Below are 21,882 nucleotides of genomic sequence, written 5' to 3' on the forward strand. Positions count from 1 at the left end.
GGCGATTCATTATGTATTTATAATGTATACCATGTATAATATATACGAGACACGTATCGAAGACGTATCATTTATCTTTGTTCTGCATAATGAGACAACAAAGAAGAAGCATAAACTAGTAATTCTAGAAATGGTCGTTTATTACTACCTGTGTTGTTATTTTCGAAGGCGTTAAAAAAAGAAAAAGAAACTGAACAGTGCACAGAATAATGACCGAACAGGAAAATCCAGTATTTGCATGTATTAAGTAGTTCGCGCGGGGATTTTTAAGATTAATCAACAATTCTCTCTGGTTGGCTACTACTGCTACTATTCGTCCTCAATCTTTCGGCTCGTTTGACTCAGCTATAAAAGTACGGGGACGACTTCTTTCCGTTCAGTAAACTCTCGATCTTGGTGTATCAACCAAACGTGCAAGAATATAAAGATCGGAAAAGAAAGGAAAGCAAAATCCGCAAAGTGTGTTTATTTGTGTATGCGTATAAATTTACGAAAAGAGGTGCACGATTAACCAAAATGTGGCAACTTTGTCTAGTATTAGGTGAGTATGTCTCGCGAAATAAGAGGATCGTAGAGATTCGTATAAAGGATCGATTTACGTTCTAACGATGGAAATGCATGTTGTGTGTAGCTATCGCGTCGAGCAGAAGCGTGATCGCATTTCCACAGGTAAGGACAATTGAAATCGTTTAATCGTTAAAACGTTTTATACGTTTTATCAATTGGATCTTGAATTAAGTAACTGTTGGTGTCGTACAAAGAACGATGGGCTGGCTCCTGGCAAAGTCGAGATTCAAACAATACCCAGTACGTTCTCGGTGGACGGATTCGTTTTCGACGGACCTGCAGACGGCAGAAATGTCGCAACCGCGACAAGTACCACTAGTTCTGCAACACCTTCGATGACCACGAGGGGTGCTTCCTCCAACTCTCAATACGACCAGTGTATAGCTACGTGTCTGGTGAGTCATGAAAGTCCTTGAAATTTTCGATCTTTTTCTTCCTTTCTTCTATTTTATCGCGGACGTTTGTTAAAACGTGTCGAAGGTCATGGCTATTTATTCGCTATACCGGTCATACTGGTTTAACTTGGTCTATAACTTGCCGAACTTCCAAATGACGCGTCACTCCTGACGCTGTGTAAAGACGAAATTTCCTATACGCATTAAGTCAGATACATTTCAACCAGAACAATCCAGGGGCATGCTGTTCTTCTTAGTTGAAACGTCTTATGTAGTATTTTTTCATTTTTCAAAATATATTGAGATGTTTACAGTTCTCGTATCTTTTATCTTTCGAGACATTGATTGCGAAACTGACGTCGCGGGGTTGCTCAGCGTGACTGAAATTTTTGTTTCCTTATAAATTATATTGTACAGAAGTAGGATAGAAGTAGAAGAAACGACGACTAAATATTTTAAATTGAACGAAGAAGAATAGAATTTGAATTAAGGAGAACACGCGACTAACGCTTATAGAAAATCCTGTATTCTATTCTTATCGGTTCAAAAGCTGAAAAGTGAAACGCGATTCGTTGCACTAAATGAGAAGGAGCGATCAAATTTTCAGACGACGAGCGAATACAATCCGGTATGCGGCTCGGACGACGTTGAGTATTCCAATCCAGGACAATTAACCTGCGCATCGGCATGTGGAAAAGGTAAGAAATGATCGATGTTAGTCCATACGTCACGGAATATTTATGACTAAATTGCGGAAGTTTAGACAACTACGATATGCAGATGAATACGAAAAATATGTTCAAGATGTATGCAAATCACAAAGGATATAACCTAACAAACACGAAGATGGTACCCCGCTGGGGATAGCCATCCACACGATAATCAAACAGCTAAAAAATTCACCAAATGTCCAAATTGGACAAATTGTGAATGTAAATTATTAAATAAAAAAGAAAAAAAGATGTATGCAAAGTACATGCAGGACGGATAAGTTAAATACGGAATGTGACAGCAAAATAGAAAATAATTTTTGAGATGCTTTAATTTGACAAAAGATATTGATACTCCTATCGAAGTTTCACTTTACTTTGCTTATCACTTCACGAAAGTATGCACTTTGCATAAACTTCCGCAATTTACTTGTTACATTTGGAACGAGAATTTAATTTTCCTCGTAATACACGCGGTTAATGAGCGTTAGAGTCATTTTGTAATTACAAACTGGCATTGATACCTACGCATTATAACGTGTATTACAAGGAAAACTGAATTATACTATGTAGCGGCGATCTTATTCGTTAAGATTATGTTCAAAATTGATAAGTATCCTATAACCTACGGACGTGTGTAAGTCTCCATCTCATTCCCTGTCTATCTAAAACTTATCAATGAAACGCGTTTGTTCTTTGTTGCAGATGTTACGTTAATACACTACGGAAAATGCAAGACTACGAAGATAAGAGGATAGATGACTTAATGACTGAATATTACCGATCAAAAATATTGATACGCGAATATTACTCACATAAGACTAGTTTACCGCATAGTTATGTAATTGTCTATTCATCGTTGTTCCTTCTTTAATACAAGTTTTGGTTGAAAATAATCACTTCTGCGGCCTTGTATCCCACGTCCTTTTCTACTATCCGTTCAATCATCGTAAAGAATCCGATTGGAAACGTGTCAATGACAAAGAGAGGGGGGAAGAAATGTAGCTATGTGGGCAATGCAATCAGATTGAGTCAGTCACGAGATAAGGAGGAAAGATTGTGATCAGCCCATCTGACTCTCCGCGCTACGTCCAAGTTTCCTCCGTGAATGCCGTAGAGATGTCTGGCTAGGATATTCGCTCTGTCTTCTTCCGCTCGTATGGCTGTTCTTCTGTATTGCGCCACGGTCAATAGACAGCCAACGATAAGCGCTATTTGAACGATCAACAAGAAGATCAGTAAACTCAAAGCGAGACTAGCGTCGACGCAGAGCAGTCCGTCCACAGAATCTAAGGGCAAGATAGAACAGAAATAATAAGCGAGCAAAATCGGACGCGAAATAAAAAAGAAAGTTTTGAGTTGGTTTGGAAATTGCAAAAGTTTGCGAAACTCACTTCCTCCGGCGATTAGGACTGTATCAGGAGACGAGTTCTCCCTCGAAGATAAACGATCAGCCGAAGACGCGACGGAATTTTGCACGATTATGGAGAGTTCCAGCAATAACTCGTCCGGCGTTTCGTCCTTGGACGTTGGCGTTGTTTCGGTGTGGTAGGTTGTCTGCGTACTCCAAGACTCGCTAGCTCGTTTCCTTTTTCCATAAGAAGGTTTATCGCCGTTGCAGTTGGTCTGTAACATGTATCGCACGGTGAATCGATCGTCGTGAACGTATTCTTGGCGGAAAGGACATATGTAGTGACGTTAAATTAATATTAAATCGAATAGGCTTGGAAGGACACGAAAACCTTCTGAAACTTTCGAAACCGTAGTTTGTGAATTCATAAGAATAATTTTAGAAGCATAAAATGTAAATTTAGAACCAATGCTACTTTTACAGCTTGATCTTAAGTAACAGTTATTAAGTAAGCTTGCAATTAGAAATTTTAAATATCAATTAAATTACAAATTTAAATTTGTAAGCATTTTAGTAATTCAATTTTTTAAAAATCAAGCTATTTTCACTGTGCAGCGCCTTTAAACTAATAAAGATGCAGATATACGATCTTAGTTGCGATTAAATCGATTGATGTTCTCTTGTCCCTTAATGTTTTCATTTACACTTTCGCCATATTCTTCCCGTCGAGGGTACCGAGAGAAAAGGATCGTAGTGATAAATGCGACTGTGCATTTGACTCACCGGTATGCACTTGTCCAAGCAGAATCGGACGAGTACGTTGAAACGGACTCGTTGACTATTGGGGAACTTGAAGGCTGTGAAAGTTGCGATTAATGAACGACCATCGGCTGGATCCTTCGAGAGAGCAGGGAAGGTGGTTGGATCGGTGGGACATCCGAGTTCGTCTAGTAGTAGATACGAGGCATCGCCGGAAGCGCTGCTCGCTACTAAGTGTCCAGCAGTAATGTCATAAGGACCTACAAGCCATAAATTGTACGAAATTACATGTACAGAATAATTCTTACTATTGGAACAGGTTGTATCTGTTTTCTGGTTAGGGTTAGAGCGATTGTTTGATGAAAAAGACGTAAGATCTATGATTCTACAAGTACAGTTCTTTCGTATGTGTAACGATGTATTGAAAAGATATACATACACTTTTAGGAGGAGCGTATCTATAACTTTTAAACGTACATTGGTCACTTGGAATATTTTGCGTCAAAAAGCGATAAAGAGAATATTAACGATTAGTTTAAAAGCTATTTTAAGTTTAATTATATTTGGAGCGTGTAGAAAGATAAGGAAACGAAAATTACTGTAAAAGCATTCCATTACCATCTGGTGGACTCAACTGAATCTTCAGAGTGAGCTTTTGTCCTAAATGCGTGACCATAGCGACTGCCAGGTTCTCGTCTAATATCCTCATGGTGACTATCGGCGCTTGCGAGGACGCGTTGACGATCGTTGAAGAGATCGGCGGCACTCCTGCGCTAAATAATATAGGAAATGGAAAATGGAAAATGGCGTATCGCGAGTATCACATTGTCGATAAAAAACGAAGACATAGATACTCACTTTGGATCGAGAAAACTGAAACTAGATTGAACGGTGACGTTTTTTGGTTGCGGAGGTGCTTGATCGTTTAACGAGCATCCAATCCTAACTGCTTGATCGCCAAGTCGTTGAACGATCGGATTGAATTGTACCACGATCGTTGCCCAAACCAGCGGTCGTGTTCTACGAATGACAATATCATTTTTTTTTCATTTTTGTTACAATGCTTTTGGTTCTTTGGCAGACAATCCAGTTACGAGTTACCTTTTTGCGCTAATGTTTTGTGACGTCTTCAGGGTAGATCTTAAAAAGCAAACTATAAAGTTCGCGACACGATAGTTTCCCGAGAAATCAGAAACACGACAAGCAGAAAGAAAGTTTGCAATTTATAAAAGATGTTTGAACTATTTACTCCTTCAAGATCTTCTCCAATTAATGTTTCGATATTCGAACCGTATAAACTCTAATTGCTCGCTGACTTAACGATTGTGCTATATTGCTTTCATTTATGATATCTTACCGATTTTGATCGTCGACGGAAAAGGCAGGGTGCAATCCGCAACGAAGGGTACCTTCGCGAATCTGGTCAACGGGTGGAATAGGTAACGTCAATATTGTTTGATTACTGCCTGTACCTTGAACGCCGCAGGTATCCGCGTATCCGTTCGAGTAGAGCCGGCCAAAGAAGGGGTCGCTGGTTTTCAACTCGACCGTCATCGTCGAATCGTTGCATCGTACCTTCACTGACCACGAGAAACATCAAGCGTGAAATCTATCATGCCGCACGATTCGTTTTTAAATCTAAGACAAGATCACTTACGATCTAAACAAGGTTCTCGCTCTCTGTAGACCACGTTCGTCGCGTCGATCAACGAGCTAACTCCTAGACTGGTGGTGTCTTCCGAGTGCAGTAGGCAAAGTGGTTGACCCGACGAATTGGCAAACGTATATCCTCGACAGATAAAACCATCCACGCTCGAGTCGCATCTTTTCTCGCACTGCGTCGATTTGATCGTCGAACGAAATTAGACGAAACAACAGGAACACATACGAGACATACAAAGCAGAATTAGATGATTAACGCCATCTGCAACTCAGTTGCATGAGCTAAATGAACAGGAACGAAGAGAAGTTTTATAAGTTTGATGGATCGACCGGTTATTCCTGTCATTCCTATTATTCCTAAAGTACCAAAAATTTACCTGCTTCTCGTCAAGGTCCATCAAAGCGACGTCAGAGTACGGCAACGAGACATTTTGGAATTCCGCGTACGAGCAATACTCGTCTTTGGCTGTAACACAGAGTTTCTTCGTTATCGACCATTGTGTCCGATTCAGTTACGATCGATACTGATCGATTTTCCAAGTTTCTGCAAGTTACTAGAAAGTTGCTACTCACACAGATTTCGACATTGATCTCTGAGGTACTCGTCTCTGTACATGGACGCCCTGTACGCTCTCGGTCTGGTTCCTCGTTCGTGCAACGAGAGGGAGCATCGTCCGAACGCTGTTTTGTCGATCGAAAGGGGTTTCGAAGTCCGAAATTGCGCGGATTCGCAGCTTCTACCTGGAAGGAAATCGCAAACTCGAGTTAACTCGATCGATCTCGACTCGATCTAGCGCGCTTACCTGTCTCTATGCATTTCTCGTAACATTGGTTTCTCGTGATCGGACCAGATAGATGGAACGCGCTGGAATCGATGAACACCGCTCCTGGACTCCTCTCCACCTGCCAAAGTTTTCGTCTCGCGCAGCTTACCGGCACTGACGGCAAACGAAAATAATTTCGACGAAAAATAAAAAATGATATAAATAGTTCGGTTTCAACTTACCTTTCACGCAAACTCGGTGGTAAAAGATGGAATTCGGTTCGGGTACCAGTTCGTCGTCCTCTATTCGCACGCTATAGCAGACGCTTCTACCAAAGTCTACCACGAACGCGGTGCAGTTTACGCGTTCGCACCTGAAGTACGAAGGAAGACGTTGGTCAAAGAAACGTCTTTTCCGACATTTTCACTGGTTGTTACTACTACTTGATTTAGACTTTACAGGAAGATGGGATCATTCGGTTTGTTTCGGACTAAGCGATTTATCTTGCAATCGGAGAAAAAATTGCCAAAATAGTTCGTAACATATAAAATGTAGTATTTAAAAATAAACATCTACTAGAGTAAAATAAAACTGACGATTTTATTTTATTATATTATATTAGACATTCTATGAGAACCATAACGGATATACACCGTAAGCTGTATACATATTTTATATCTACCACGATATACAAATTCGCATTATATATACCAAAAACCTAAGAGATCCGTAAGAAATTATTCTCTAAACAATTCATCTTGAATTTTTCCCCGTTTTACTACACAGCGAAGGGGGTAAGATTCACGCCTACCTTTCGAAGCAACGCTTCGTTATTCCGTTTGAGTTGACCGCGCTAAAGAGAACTGTTTGCGCGTCGATGGTTTCCGGTTTAACGCCAGCGATTTTCTCCCAACTGTTGTGCGAACAGCGGCCCTCTGCAACCAGAGGCAAACCAGTCGACTCGGTCAAACGGTCTACATACGAAATTTTAGATGATTTTTACCTGTTCTCGTGATAAAGCCGAATATCACGACCCCCGCGAGAAGACGAGCGATCGCCGTCATGTTTATCGCTCGTCTATCGATCGCATGGCGCAAGCAGCGCAGGCGCGCGATCGGTCCGCGAGCTTCGATATCGTGCCAAGGATTTTCGCGAACGTTGCCTCGCACGCGGTCGTGTACACGACGATGTATCAGCTTCGCTTACGTAACTACCCTGAGTCGAGTTGGATAAAAAATAGTCGGGACGAAAGTTCAAACGTTTCCCCGGGGAAATCCGATTGCTTACGAGTCCTAGTAAGTCATGATTCTTGTTAAGTCTCGTTGAAATTCGTCAAGTTACTTGAATCTAAGCTGCTTCAGTGCGAGTAATCCGATTTCAAGCGGATATTTAACCCTTTGCTCTCGGTTTGCTAATTGCGCTGGTAAAATCTTTTCGACGTCATAATCCTAATACGGTAGAGTTCCATTTATTTTATTCGAACAACGAATTCCACTTATCGCAACGAAGTTTTAGTCGAAGCTCGTTTAAAGTGAACGTTTGCCGGTTGATTCATTCACGTATCGGAACGTTTCCGAGCTGCTACTACGTCACCAAAAATATAAAGTAATGAGGAAAATTTGCGAGCACCTATTACGCCAATTCCAATTATTCCATATAAATTGTTTGTTCCTCGACGAGGTCAGATAACCGTCGCTAATGACCGTGTTTGTCGCTAAATGATGGAAGAAGTTCAGATAAATGGAGTTTTAATGTAGTATGAGTCATGTAAATTACGGATACTTATACGAGAGAAATTTGACAGAATATTTGAAGGCAACTGAACGATAGCGACATAGACGAAGGAGTTGTAAGTTACTTGAATCAATCTGAACGAGGATAATGGTCGAAAGAAGCTGCAAAGTAGCGGAATCGGAATCGATCAACGCGGTAAACGATCCATTGCCGCGACGATCGTCATCGAACGAATATCTGCGAACGACTGGTCGGTTTAGGGATTCGGTTTGGAAAAGACGCGATCCAACTGCAATTTCGCGAGCAACTGATGCACGCTGGTAGAGGTGCGTACGCGTTCACCTGCATTGTGGCGAGAAACGAATAGGAACGAGCGTGTGCACGTCCGCCCGCGCGCTCGCGATGGTCCACAAACGAATAATCGCGGTGTGTTGTAACGCGATAACATGTAAACTCGTAAACGGATGTTTGATGGATTGTAAGACACGCGAATCGAGTGTCGTTAAAACGAACTTCGACTAATACAATTTAATACGATATTATATAAACTATGAAATACTATACTCTTATTTTTCATCATACTGATTAAACACGCAGTCCGTCTATACATAGATTCCTAATCGTATAATTCTTATGTGTCTTGCGTGGATTTGACGTTCGATTTGGCGAACCAGAAGTGCAAATTAACGGCCGTGGTCGGCGTTGAAACGTGACTTCGGATGGGCGGGCGCGTTCACGGACGCTTACGGTCATCAACGACAAAGGCTTGGTCGCGACGCAGCGCATCCCGGTGCATCGGTGCTTATCGCTCCACCACATACCGTGGGCAATTCGCGTGTAATTAGCGGTATACTCGAGGTTATGGAAATTCTATGACTCAAAAGCTTTACGACTTGACGAATTTTATAAATAGAATACGCGAAACCGACTAAGCGACAGTGAGCTATCGGTTATTGTATGTCGATTCAAATTTGCTCATTTCCGGTGAATGGAGAACGCTGTGACGTTGAACGTTCGAAGATGAAGCTGACGTTAGATCGTGTGGATTTCACTGACGATTTCATGGTTTTCGCACTTTGTGTACGAGCAGCGGGAAAGAGGCGAGTCGCGGCGAATAGTACGATGACGCGATGCATGATTAGAGGCGTCCTTCGACTTACGTAACAGTGATTTTACACGCGTTCGGTTTCGTTGTTTACTCGAGTCATTCTGCTTTTCCTGGAATACGCGGTTTAATCCCTAACGAAGTCTCGTGACGAACGATCAATGAACCGATACGTCGCGAAAAGAGACCGACATCTACTGTTAGCACGTTGCGTTTTGTCTCGACGTTACAGATCAGCCGCACGGAAAAAGCGATTTAGAACGTTTACGAAATATGTCATCTAATCATCGTGTAAGTTTAAAGTCTAGGTAACTAATATCTCTATTTCCAAGAAAATAAGAAAAAAAAGAGAATGGCGAAAGAATCGATTGCATGCCAAATGTCCCGCATTGCATTTTCAGAACCGATTTTACTGGTAATTGTATAGGCACGTAATTGGCGAACGTATCTTGCACCCGCACTCCTTAACAATGGAGAAGATTTCTCCTGTTATTCTTTACACTCGTTGCTGTTCTGGTTGCAAGCGTTTTCGCAAGACGATCGTAAAACAAGAAAGATAAAGATGGTGAAAGAAGCGCAATGACTGATAAGAGGAAGAACAAGGATATATAAATTATGCCGTGTAGAAGATTAAATATATATTTCACAACGTGGAATGTAACATTTATAAGAACTTTATCTTTTTTTATCTTTTTTGGGGATTTTTATCTTTTTTCGATCTTTTCAAACGAAATGTAATGACAGCGGCTAAAAATTTGTTGTCACTCGCTTTATTATACATATAAACTCTATTATAACAATTAATAAATTGATCTATCCGCATTGATTATCGAGAAACAGTTCTCGAGCGTACGTCCGTTATTCAGCTCATCATTGTCTTTCTCCCTATTTGATATACCACGTTAGAAAAGTCGGCGGAGAAATCTTATTTCCCTTACACGCATTTTAACACGCAAATTAAAAATACCCATACAAAAACATTATCATGAAATAAATAATAATAATAAATTGTTTTCGAAGCTTCTTCTCTTACACGTCTTGCGTCCACAATTTGATATTTTCTTCTCCTCACACTAGAGCGTATTATCAATCTTTAATATGTATCTAAATATATTACACAACAGTTAACTAAGATTAAATCAACGTGACGAACGAAATAAGTACACTTGCTCATACAATTTCGTATTTTTGTCTCGATAAAGTTAAACACCATTAGATACTAACATGTAACAAACGAAAAGGAAAAAGGAAGAGATAAAAGTAGAAACAGAAAGTCATAAATACCAAACATTATGACCTCTTTGACGGCTCTAGCGTTGAAATCAAGAAAATAATTTCGACCAGCCTCTCGAGCCAAAATTATATCACGATGCCACGTGAGATTCATGAAGCGTTCGAGCTGATTTCAGTGAACAGGCGCAAAAGGGAATAAAGAGAATTGGCATTTACAATCGCATCGTTCAAAAAGGATGGCAAAACATTTGACTCTTGCATTTTGTTGAGCACCTCGTGGAGCCAGGGTAATATTCGCGTGGTTACAAAGTTCCATATCAATTTCACTATAGTTTTTATGATATGTTCGATTTGTCCGCCAACAGAATCTCCGATCGAGCTTGTCGCTTGTTGGAAATAGGTTACCGGCAATTGTAGCAAGTTCGGCAAATCACTAATTAAATCTGATAGGCCATTTGACACATTTGATCTTCGTCGTCTCTGATTAGAATTCTGACTGTTATCGAGCAGGTTTGCGAGGAGCGATTCGATGTTTTCGATCCACGAGAGAAACGTTGATTTGATCTTGCGGATGATCGAAAGGATAAAGTCTACGATGTTGGCCACCAGGTCGGTCGGAATACTAATAAGTCCCGATGCGATTTGTTCGATGAAGTTGAGTGGAGAGGACTGCCGCGTGAAGCGCTGCAACTTTGTAGCAACCTCGCTCGGGACAAGTTCTACTGGAACGTGATCCCGTTAATAAAATTGTACTACCCTTGAACACGTGCCTCTTGCGCAATCGAAGGTTCATATTAACGTTATTAGCGAAATTTGACGAGTCACGGCAGTTGCAAGCTACAGATATACGTAAACCACGAATAAGAGTGATAAGTTTGTTATCAACGAAAAAGGAAAGTTTACGAGTAAAGTTAACGACAGTTACAAGCTATGTGATAAAAAGTTGGGAAATTGTAAAACACAAGCCTATAATTTACAGACGTAACGTAACACACATCTGTGACGCGATATGGAGTCTTGTAACTTGGCAATTTATCAACATATCTTGTATTGGTAAATAGACAAACTACATGCCGGATTACGAAATTCTCTTTCACAATTTCACGATTTCACACTGGTATTTATATAAAGAATTGCATCGAAGATTAATTACTATCTGCAATTGTCAATGGGAGCAGAAAACAGGTCAAGACGACCGGTGGATAAATTTATTTGCAAGAGCTTGCGAATTTATTCCAGCGATAGAATCAGAAAATTGAAAGTCAGTCTTAAAAGCGTCAACGTTGAAAAGCCGGGTGCCGCGTAACAGGCGTGAATACGAATTAAGATTGATAAGACGGAATAAATAAGAATAAATAAACGAAAAGAAGTCTATCAATGTAAAAGTATGTAGTTGTTAATGACCTTAAAACAGAGAAGAAAAATGTATTCGCGATAGTTCTTCTATTTAATTCGTAATCTGATAGATGACAAGATAATTCATAACTCGTAAACTTTGCCTTTAATATTTCATTGTCAGACTTACTATTACAATTTATTAATACTAATGTCTTGTAGCTACCGACTTATAAAGTTTCGATAATGATAAGATATTCGATGGCGCAAGATTGTGCAGCAGTGGATCGATCGATCACAGCCGTTCTTTACCTTGATCGAGAGATGAAACAGCAGGAGTAGCCGCACACAGTGCACAAAAGCACATCGACAACAGTAAGACAATCGTAACGGTGTTCATGGCGCTGGTTCGATGTGGATCACGGTTGTTGGAAACTTGGTCTCTGACTTTTGGTCGACCATCGGAATCGCGATCTGCTTATACCCTTTATCGACTTCCCAACACGGTCAAACTGTCATTAGACTCGTTATCGATGCTAATTTACAACCTTGCATGCTTTTTACGTGTCACGCGATGTATCGCCTAACGGAAAATTGCGTCAGTCGAATATTTTTCAGTATTATTTATTGTTGTTTATCGCGGGCAAATCGGCGCTTATCGCCAAATGGCAACCCTCTTGCTTGACTCACCTCGAACTACACAGCGAAATGTAGGAGGAGGAGCGGGTGGACTGATTGCGAGCCGTGGCAATTATATCCGACATTATCGCATCATTTCGAATTTTCACAAAGAAAAATTCTAGCAATTTGTTATTCATTTTTACACAAATAGTTTTTATCACGAGTTGCCATTTCCTGCTCGTGTTCGACACCGAATCGAATTCGGCAACGTCATTTAGAATCATACTCCGCATACTTCGTCGTCTACCTCTTAAAAGATCAAGGATGCAGGTAAAAAATTTCCGAATTTCATTATTGCAGATTCAATGATCGATTATCGTGGCCAATGATCGTGTATCACGATTGAATTTTTTGAGAAGAAATTTTTTGTCAAGTCCAGTTTTTAGAATGCAGAGAAATAGTTTATCACAGTTTTATAAAAAACTTGAATTTCTTCATAAACTTGTAGGATCTAGATATCATACATACGTGTGTGATTGAGTATATTTAGATATGTAGAGAATATTGCTCCTCTAATTTCTACATTCCCACTGTGCCAATATTTTTGTCTCTCGCACTCGACATCTTTTTCGATGCTGCATGATTTTGAGATTTACCTTCGCTATAATTCATGCCTGCCCTGGTCGGAACGTAATGTAAAGGAATGAAAAGAGTTATGAACAAAGTCAATCGATCTTTTTTCTCTTCTTTCTACGAGATGTATCATTCGTGTGGGAATATTGTCGGCGACCAACTCGACCGACCCCTTTGGATTTCTTTTTCATGAGAATCACGAAAACGCGATGGTTATGGGAAAGTCAGTGTTTACGAAGCTGGTCAAACATCGTAAGTAGATGAGAACCAACTTGAACAGAATAAAATATGCTATAAGTGTGTCCAGACAGTTGCTCTTCTTCGACGTGATTAGATTATAAGTTTACGAGGAAAGAAGAAAGTGATCGTCACGATTATATATAGAACTTAACCGATATTTATTAACAATTTCATACCAGTTTTCTTCAGTATTATTACACTTTCACTATTATTACGCTTCCCAAGTCTGACATTTTCGTCTTTTCTAACAGAATTTAAATGTATAATTTCCGCAAGAAGATAGCAATTGCTACCCGTGGTCGTTAATTAATCATCAGTTTAAAAACTTGCTAGATATTATGGTATTATTATCGCAAATTTACCAAGTACCGCAAGTACCAGATTTGATAAAATTCATATATTATTGCCACGAATTTACCAAACACTACAAATCTCCGGATAATCATGTACGACAGTGTACAGTAAGCGACGCGCAAACTTTGATCGCGCGAAGATGCTACAAAGCGGAGTATCGGAATTGGAAGAGTCACTGACTCTGACGTATCGTCAGGAACGACCGTTTCGATCCACGTCATCGCGATCGATTTCTATGTAACTTTGTTGTGCTTTAGCGGACGCAACGGGCTAGGCAACTATCGCATCGGAAGAAGAGGAGGACGCAGATTAATCGAGCGTATCCGATGCGATTCGATCGACCAACTGTCAATTTCCTGACAAGACGTGCAACGTGCTTCACTATCTTCGACGTTCCGCTCTCGTATGATCGAGCAATTTCATACATCACTATCTAGTTTAATTTAGATGGACGTAGGTATGTTCAGACTTGGAAATCGGGAAGGTAGAATCAGTCGCGTGACAGCTGCGAACGAGTGAGTAATCGTCGTGATACTAATCGACCGTCGACAAACTTTGTACGAGACAATTCTCTGGGCAAAGGAGTATAAGCCAGATTTTGGCCAACAGGATAAGTACGCTGCTATTTTTCTATGTCGTTGTCTTTTGCTTATGATTCTAACAGTACGAGTCAATTTCAATTTTGCTCCTATCCTGCTTTTTAACCCGTGGGATTCCAAAGCTAAGTTCATTTGATAGTAAAACTATCGCGAGTTGCTCTCGAGGATAGTTCTTTATCCGTATCGCTAAGTGATCGCATAGTCAGTGTCAACGCAGCGAGAAATATTCCCGAGATCAACTGCAGATTGTTTTAATCGCAAATGAACGCAACTAAGTGATTGCGGATTTTGTTAATACCACCTAATGACAAAATCCGCAATCTCTTAGCTGCCAACCCAATATGTTGGAAATCTAATGGCTTCGCGTTGGAGAGCTTCTCTGAAAAACTAATAATTTTCACTTACGCTCTTTCAGCTGCTAGAAAATTATTAAGGAAGAAGGTGACCATGTTTCGGTTCACACGGGAATTTTGTGCGACGTTGCTGCTACTGTGCGTCTCAAGAAGCACGCGCCTCTCCGCGTCCTTGGCAGACGCTGAACCTATCTTGATACGACCGCTCAAAGTCTACGAGAGTTTGATCAAAGGTGTTCACGATCACTTTAACAACACCTGCGTCATACTTTTTCACGGCACGATGAACGTGATAGAAAAGAAAGGTGAGCCGGTGATGTTTCAATGAATGTAAGAACGTATCGTTGAAGATCGAACGGTGGATGATCGTTTTAGGATTGGAAGATATGGATGGGCTGTTGGCGCTCCAAAGGTACTTAAGTGGATCTCTGAACGTCCGGACTGTGATTATGGATTTTAGCATGTTCAAGACTCGAGTAGGTTTACCAAGAAATGTCGGATTCGACATTTAAGTATATTCCAGTATTCTGTGCTACGTATATCAGCGACGCGATGTTGCGATCAAGTTTTCAACTTTTTGACTATAGCTCAGTAAAAAGACAATAAAAGGAGGAAAAATTCGGAACGAACGATTTCTTGCATTTCTGTTATATCTGCTATCAAAACGTATATTTTCAATCATCTACCGAAAAACATTTAAAAAAAAAAGAAAAAGAAAGACACTCGTCTTGTATCTTTTAATGAATTCAAAAACCTCAACACTGATCAGCTTTTTAGAGTCAATGTGTTCGCTCGTTCGTGAGTCTCGATATTCGCTATTTAACGCCTTGTGACGTAACTCAATCGGCTATCGTGTCTCATTTCAGGTAGGGAAGACTTATCATCACATCAAAAGGCCGTTGTTCGTGTTATTGAACGATCTCGACGAGATCAGGGAGCAATTCACGTCGGTGAGTGAAAATAAAGACAGGTAAGAGGAAATACCAGAGAAAAGAAACGGAGCTTGTCGACGAATCCAAACGAAACGATAACAGGTTTCCAAATGGATCGCGATGGCTTATCCGACGTGGTTGCTGTTCCTGAGGGACGGCACTAGATTCGACGAATTTTTGTCGAACGTCTACGTACCATTTGACTGCGTTCTGATGGTGACTCAAAGAAATTCGAAGGGAACAGGTGAGATTGTCCGGGACGTGTACCAAATCAGCAAGGAGGATAATCTGAGATCGATGAAGTTTGGCGAGTGGAATGCGAGAGAAGGATTCCAGGGACCTCAGCTTGGATTATATCAACGTAGAAACGATCTAAATGGACGCAACATACGAGTGGTTTCCGTTCACGTGAGTTACAGCGATCATTCGTACGCAGGTTGTACGGTTGCGCATAAAAGAAAGTTTGAAACTGATACGGTATGGATTTCAGTAGCTTTCGTGTTAAAAGCTTTTTATCGTATTGCTAATAGTCAGCTATTCTATGGCATATACAAATTTTGTATATATACAATCATGTATTATACATAAAGATATATACTACGTTACATTAATTTACTGCTCTTATTAAATAGAAATGCAGTTTGTAAAATTATAGTGTCTTTCCATACTCACTTTATAAACTTTCTTTTGCCAGCCATTGTACTTTATTGATTTAATTTAATCTAACAGCACGACTTGTTTTCTGCATGTGTCTCGATACTTACATAAGAATAGAAATATCTGAGGAGCTATCGATCGGTATTGATGAACTGTTTCACTGGCAGGATCCTCCAGTTTCGCGGATCATTCGCGATAAAGCTGGTCAGCCTTCTAGGATCGGCGGTTTCTTCGGTGAAGTGATTCAACTGCTGCAAGAAGGAATGAATTGCACGTTAGTATAGCGTTTACAGAAACTATACCGATTATGATATACAGTGAGATTCGATTCAATTATCGTAGAAAACTTTTATGAATATAGGGTAATTATGGGAGAGCTGCTGTCACATATTTTGGGAAATCACGTTCGAATTTTCTAATGGAAGATTATTTTAAGGATAGATATTGTTAATAGAATATCTATCTTGTACTACTATTACTTTTATCGAAACAAATTTAAATTACAATACACATAATATTCAGAAAATTGGAACTAAGAATCTTCTTTCTCAGGGAGAGACTCCTCCCTCCTAATGAAACGTTACGTTTCGTACGACACATATCGTTAATACATTCAAAAAAGGTTTCTAAAGCGTTCGCGAACCATTGTACCATGTGACCATTGATCAAGCGTTTCCATCGGTTTGCTTTCGTTCATCTTTTCAAGTTCGTCTCTTCGTCCTCATCGCAAGAGCATGCTACGTCGTGCCTTCTTGTCTTTTTCTTTCTTACACTCGTCGCGTCTTCTTCTTGCTCGGCTTTCCTCTTGAGGGCACGTCGAAGTTCTCTCAGCTGCCTGGCCGTTTCCCTCCGAAAGTATTCGTCTTGATTAGCGGCCGATCTCTCTTCGAACCATTCTCTCTTTCGGCCGTCACCGCTTCGTCGATATCTTTCGTAAAAATATCGCCGCGGAGTCGCGGCTGTGCTGCGTAACACCATCGCGCATCTATTATACGACATTTAGTGGGCAAAATAAATTTCTGTAGCTGAAATAAATTTAGAAATGAGTAAAAAGAATGAAAAATAAATCTCATAGAAATATTACATAAACATTTGCAGTCTAGTAACAACGAGTAAGTAGTAAATATCAGATGTAAATTCACTGCTATCTCTTCTCAAGATTTTCTCGTGTTATGTTGTGAAAAATGGTTAAACCAATTTTTCTTTAATTTTACGCGCATGTAACTACGTACGGTAAGGAACTTCTTCTTGGACTAATGGGATCTAGACATTTCGATGCGAAGCCTCGTAGCATGCTCTCCGTGTTGGACGATTCCGTAGCCCTTCTTCTTCTTCCTCTTCTCCTTCTTCCTCTTACCCTTTCTCGTTTATCAAATAGACAGTCCATCGTGTACGAAGATCGCGATATCGGGCTCGATTTGTCGACAACTTCGCGAGGGAGGTGACTCTCGAAGATTTAAATTGAGCTTCGTCTGACGTTCGGAGCATGATCAAGCAAGCTACTTGAATCCAAGCGGCTTGACAACCCCACTTTACCGCTATGAATCTGTAATTTACTTGGGTCGTCGCTTGAATTTTAAGTCGCTCGAATTCAAATAATTCGACTAATCTCAATGAGGTCCTAGGTCCATTCGACCACCACGCGAGTGGTGTAATTTACGAAATCGTTCGTCGCATGTTCCAAAGCGTCAATCTATGGAGAGTTAATACATAAATAAAAAAGAGTATACTTCGATATAAGACTTAATACATGTACGAATGAGAAAGAGTAGTATTCATTTGCATAATTTTTTATGTCTCTTTCAAATGACTCGCGCGACACCGAGGGTCTCAGGTTTACCTATATGGAGGCTAGCTCATGGGGTACCCGATTACCAAATGGCACGTGGACAGGTTCGATCAGAATGTTGGTAGAAGACAAGGCAGATCTCGCGGCAACTGAGCTGATGATGTCGTCCGACAGACTGGAGGCCATTAAATTTACCACTCCCGTCTACTCGACCAAGTAAGTTAAGAGTCAACAGCTTTCTTCTATTATTGCTATTACTATCGTTTATAACCGATAAAAGTTTGCAACCTGATGGTAATTAACAGTCATCTTTTACCTCCGCCTGCAAGCAACTGATCCGAGAAATCAATCCTGCAATTTCTCTAACAACTTACTTGCCTTCTTCTTGCCTCCTTTTCATTCAGATGCCGCGCATACATCAGAAGACCGGACACAACAGCAGTGAAATGGAACACGTACTTGGCACCATTTGCATTCAACGTTTGGAACGCTATCGGTCTGATCGTCGTGGTAGTAGCGCTGACGATCACCGGGATCGATGCTCTCTCGAGAAAAGTGAATTGGTTTCCGGTTGATCTCAGGCCCGATTCCAGGTCCACCTTATCCGAGATCCTCTTCTTCGTATTTGGTGCGTTCTGTGGACAAGGTGAGTGATAGGCCAATCGAATTTGGCAAATTTGGCGCGCCAGTTACAAGCGAAGAAGCCATCTAAGGAAACCTACGAGTTAATTTTTATTAAACTAAGTTAAACTTATTTTCATTAAACTATTTACTAAGTTCAAAAGCGTTTGCTTCGTTGCACACGAATGTATATACGAAACCGTTTCCGTTAGAAGCTAAATTAAACGGTGCTAGCTTATACTCTTCCAACTATATTCCCGAAAATATGAATTTGCATAAAAATCTAGTTTAAATACTTTGGTAATGTCGAAGGACGGGGAGACTTAATTTCGAATTTGTGAACAGGCATGGAACCGTCTCCTTTGGATCCCACGCGACTGGTGCATCTGAACGTTCACTTGACAGGCGTGGTGGTGCTTGCAGCTTATTCGGCAGCGTTAATCAGCTTCTTGGCCATAAAGACGTTTGTGATGCCATTTACCACGATGGAGGGTTTGCTGAAAGATGGTACCTATCGATTTGCCGTGGTTGGTGATTCGGCCGATTACAGTTTCTTCCAGGTAAGAGATCGTACTTCTACATCCACCATCCGCCATCAACTACATCGCGTCCCAATTATTCAATTCGAACGATCAATACTCTTTGTGATATAGATTTGCGACGATTTCCCATTCGTACTGCATATAATCTATCATAAATAAATATTTCTACAAATTCATAATGTTATAAGTGTGCCTAAAGAAATGCGATCTAAGTGGGAGATTTTCCTCGTCCTTCAAATATTACAATTAAAAGTTTCCCTGGGAAACTGCATATTTCATTTAACACTCTATATGTTTTTGCACGTTAAAATTTGTTTATAAGTGCGGAAAAATCCGCAGCTTGATTACAATATCGATATATCGATATATTTCAATAAACGATATATCAATCGAAAGCCAAAAAATATTCCTGTTAATAAACGTTGAAATGTATATCGTTAAAGAATATTATGATCGTTGGATTTCTACAATTTACAAACATACGAGTACTTTTGCAATTTACTCTGAAAATATTCCGTTGGTTTTTCTCGGGCACAAATAGAACACCAGTGACACTGTGCTCACGGTCATGTTCGAGGAGCTGTTGGCCAGGGAATTTGATCTGCCGGTAAATTATTTCGACGGTTTGAATCGTGTTTGTCAGGAGAAGAAATACGCTTTCATGACGCTGGATAATATGGCCACCGTGCTGCAAGGAAAAGTCGAGTGCGCGGTAGAACCTCTGGATGCGATAATGCAGACTACGATAGCTATGGCAGTCCCGAGTCATAGTCCTTATCGTGGCATTATCGACACCAAGTGAGTCAAATATAGTGTTGCGTCGTTCTTTCTTCTCTCTTATCGGTAACTTTTCCTTCTTAGCATTCTTCTGCTACGGGATAGCGGCATCCTTCAGCGGCTGCTTAAGCTCGAATGGTCGAGCCAAGTGCGTTGGGTGAGTCATTGTGAACTATCTTAAAATTTGCATACTTGCAATTAGTATATCGTTTGGAGTGAAGCGGGAGAATACACTGGAAATTAATTACATTTAACGAAAATTCCGTTAAGGATTAAAGCGAATAAAAAGCCACACTTGCTTCAGAGATGTTTGAATTTTAACGCATTAACGAAAAGGAAGTTTGTGGCATGGGGAAGTTATTTTATTCGCTAGATACAGTGATTGACGAAGGTATTCGAACACTTAACACGGAAATTTTTAATGAATATTATATCATATGTCTTATAATTTTTCTATTATTATTATTATTCGTAAACCTAGTCGCTCTGCGATTTAACCACTTAGGTACGATGCGCCACTATAGTGGCTCACTATAATGACTCATTCGCTCACCGTTTGAACTAAATGGTCTTTTTCATTTGTCTTGTTTCACACCTTCTTTGTCCTCACTACGTTTTATAACAGCGTTAACAATATACAGACAGAGTATATAGTGTTTGTTTTTGATACGTCAGTGTCAGGTATCAACTGTTGCTCTTCGTTAAAATAAATATACCATTATTAAATGCTCTCCTTAACACTTTACCGACTGATAGCCGATCAATCGGCATTTATCGCCGACACTTACCGACCGATAGCTTTATTGGCTTTTTGTCACCGACAATCTTTCTCATTATTTGAGCAGTAATTTGTAATTTAGTACTAAGGTACCTTGCTCAGTTGCCTCAGACGCTCGTACTAACCGATTCGCTAAGACAGTGTATAAGTTGTAAAGTAGGATCGCTAATGACTCGTTAATTAGATCGCTGATAATTCGTTGATGACTGGTCGGTAACTGATCGACGACTATTTTGTCGGCGACGTATTTTGTCGCTATCGAACGAGTGGACGAGTCGCGGCCGAAAATTCGACGAGAAGCCGGTGATACGTCGACTCACTGACGATTGCTTTGCTCGATACAGCCTCTGTCGTGTCCGTGGGTCGTGTTGTCGACAGGTTGCTGGTCTTGTCGCTGTGGTGTCGATTTCGAGGGTCGATCAGTAACCCGTAGCGGCTTAAGAAGTCCACGCCGATGAAAGGCATGCTAACGTCCGCCACCGTGAAACGCCGTTTCGTGTTCATCGTGGTGGTAGGTCCCGTTTCTGATTCCAGGTGCCTGGGGAACGGCACTTCTTCGCGCGGCCCTGGAACGTCGCGTGGAAGTAACAGAGGCCGGGCTGTTGCGACTCGGGAGCTTCCGGCATCCGGGTGCCTTCCGTGGATGTTGTCGGCCACCTTGATCAGGGTCCGCTTATTTATACCGGTCGGGGGAGAGTCGGAAAATTCAAATTCGTCTTTGTTCGACGGTTGCACGTAGCGGCGACATTGTTTTGATCGGAGTTTATTTATTCTCACATTACGCGTATCCTAACGATCTTGATACTCCGAGGCAAAAAAACAACATGATTCGAATTGTCCTCTAACTCATGGCCGCTACAAGTTAAACAGTATCGTGAGAACGCTGTTCTCCTTCTCGCATTTAATTCCACGTAAATAGTTTCTAACAGTATTCGACTACTTTCGTGAAACACTTTGCCAAGATATAAACCTTGTAGACAAGATACAAACGATCGTACCAAATCGAGTATAACGATCTTCTTGGGATTTCAGGCAAAATCCGGCTGGTCTTCGGTAGAACTGGAAGACGCAGTGCCTCTACTTCTCTTTCTGATCTTGTCTTATTTAGTCACCTGTTTGGTGTTATTAGTCGAACGAATAGTGTGTCGCAATCGAGAGCAACGATCTCGCGGCGATCAACGGTTTACGGGAAATTAGTCGGGCGAATATTTATCGGACCGTGCGCGAATCGTCCTCTCGCGCCGACGCGTTATCAAATTAGTGCGCAAATATAAACAAAGCCACAGTTGTGCGCGTTTCTCCATGACGGTTGGATAAGATCGAACAGAAAACAGTTTCTGAGAAGAAATTCTGAGAATATTTTGCAGAAAA

General features: G+C 40.7%; 4 protein-coding genes and 1 long non-coding RNA gene across 16 annotated transcripts; 3 read left to right on the forward strand and 2 right to left on the reverse strand.

The window, feature by feature from the left end:
• Nucleotides 1-329: 329 nt before the first annotated feature.
• LOC122575501 lies at nt 330-2,568 on the forward strand. Its single transcript, XM_043744526.1, has 5 exons — nt 330-541; nt 632-669; nt 762-962; nt 1,570-1,660; nt 2,378-2,568. The coding sequence occupies exons 1-5, from the start codon at nt 517-519 to the stop codon at nt 2,428-2,430; spliced, it is 408 nt and encodes a 135-aa protein (XP_043600461.1). The 5' UTR covers nt 330-516; the 3' UTR covers nt 2,431-2,568.
• On the reverse strand, nt 2,498-8,365 carry LOC122575451. Of its 6 annotated transcripts, none has more exons than XM_043744398.1 (14): nt 7,212-8,365; nt 7,020-7,143; nt 6,451-6,581; nt 6,248-6,382; nt 6,018-6,185; nt 5,822-5,910; nt 5,440-5,617; nt 5,140-5,362; nt 4,884-4,922; nt 4,641-4,802; nt 4,401-4,555; nt 3,807-4,042; nt 3,067-3,298; nt 2,498-2,961 (listed from the first exon to the last, which is right to left on the reverse strand). In XM_043744398.1, the coding sequence occupies exons 1-14, from the start codon at nt 7,270-7,272 to the stop codon at nt 2,705-2,707; spliced, it is 2,190 nt and encodes a 729-aa protein (XP_043600333.1). In that variant the 5' UTR covers nt 7,273-8,365; the 3' UTR covers nt 2,498-2,704. The 6 variants fall into 6 exon arrangements, with proteins under 6 accessions (XP_043600333.1, XP_043600329.1, XP_043600334.1 ...); XM_043744394.1 differs by having other exon boundaries at nt 2,498-3,298; nt 7,212-7,922; nt 8,067-8,347; XM_043744399.1 differs by lacking the exon at nt 4,884-4,922 and having other exon boundaries at nt 7,212-8,353.
• A 193-nt stretch (nt 8,366-8,558) lies between these two features.
• LOC122575515 lies at nt 8,559-10,165 on the forward strand. Its single transcript, XR_006319450.1, has 2 exons — nt 8,559-9,338; nt 9,449-10,165. It is a non-coding gene; the product is annotated as an uncharacterized LOC122575515 (long non-coding RNA).
• On the reverse strand, nt 9,802-12,131 carry LOC122575492. Of its 2 annotated transcripts, none has more exons than XM_043744507.1 (2): nt 11,928-12,131; nt 9,802-11,002 (listed from the first exon to the last, which is right to left on the reverse strand). In XM_043744507.1, exons 1-2 carry the CDS (start codon nt 12,013-12,015, stop codon nt 10,431-10,433), a joined length of 660 nt encoding a protein of 219 aa, XP_043600442.1. In that variant the 5' UTR covers nt 12,016-12,131; the 3' UTR covers nt 9,802-10,430. The 2 variants fall into 2 exon arrangements, with proteins under 2 accessions (XP_043600442.1, XP_043600443.1); XM_043744508.1 differs by having other exon boundaries at nt 9,802-10,999; nt 11,928-12,108.
• A 142-nt stretch (nt 12,132-12,273) lies between these two features.
• On the forward strand, nt 12,274-21,720 carry LOC122575457 (glutamate receptor U1-like). 6 transcript variants are annotated; one of them, XM_043744417.1, is made up of 12 exons: nt 12,274-14,077; nt 14,478-14,720; nt 14,791-14,891; nt 15,282-15,365; nt 15,450-15,755; nt 16,172-16,278; nt 17,839-18,009; nt 18,198-18,439; nt 18,760-18,974; nt 19,498-19,754; nt 19,818-19,890; nt 21,544-21,720. In XM_043744417.1, exons 2-12 carry the CDS (start codon nt 14,510-14,512, stop codon nt 21,706-21,708), a joined length of 1,932 nt encoding a protein of 643 aa, XP_043600352.1. In that variant the 5' UTR covers nt 12,274-14,077; nt 14,478-14,509; the 3' UTR covers nt 21,709-21,720. The 6 variants fall into 6 exon arrangements, with proteins under 6 accessions (XP_043600352.1, XP_043600351.1, XP_043600350.1 ...); XM_043744416.1 differs by having other exon boundaries at nt 12,274-13,121; nt 13,721-14,720; XM_043744415.1 differs by having other exon boundaries at nt 12,274-12,566; nt 12,994-14,720.
• Nucleotides 21,721-21,882: the final 162 nt, after the last annotated feature.

Source organism: Bombus pyrosoma, linkage group LG15 (assembly GCF_014825855.1).
Source record: "Bombus pyrosoma isolate SC7728 linkage group LG15, ASM1482585v1, whole genome shotgun sequence".
In the NCBI taxonomy this organism is placed as follows: domain Eukaryota; kingdom Metazoa; phylum Arthropoda; class Insecta; order Hymenoptera; family Apidae; genus Bombus; species Bombus pyrosoma.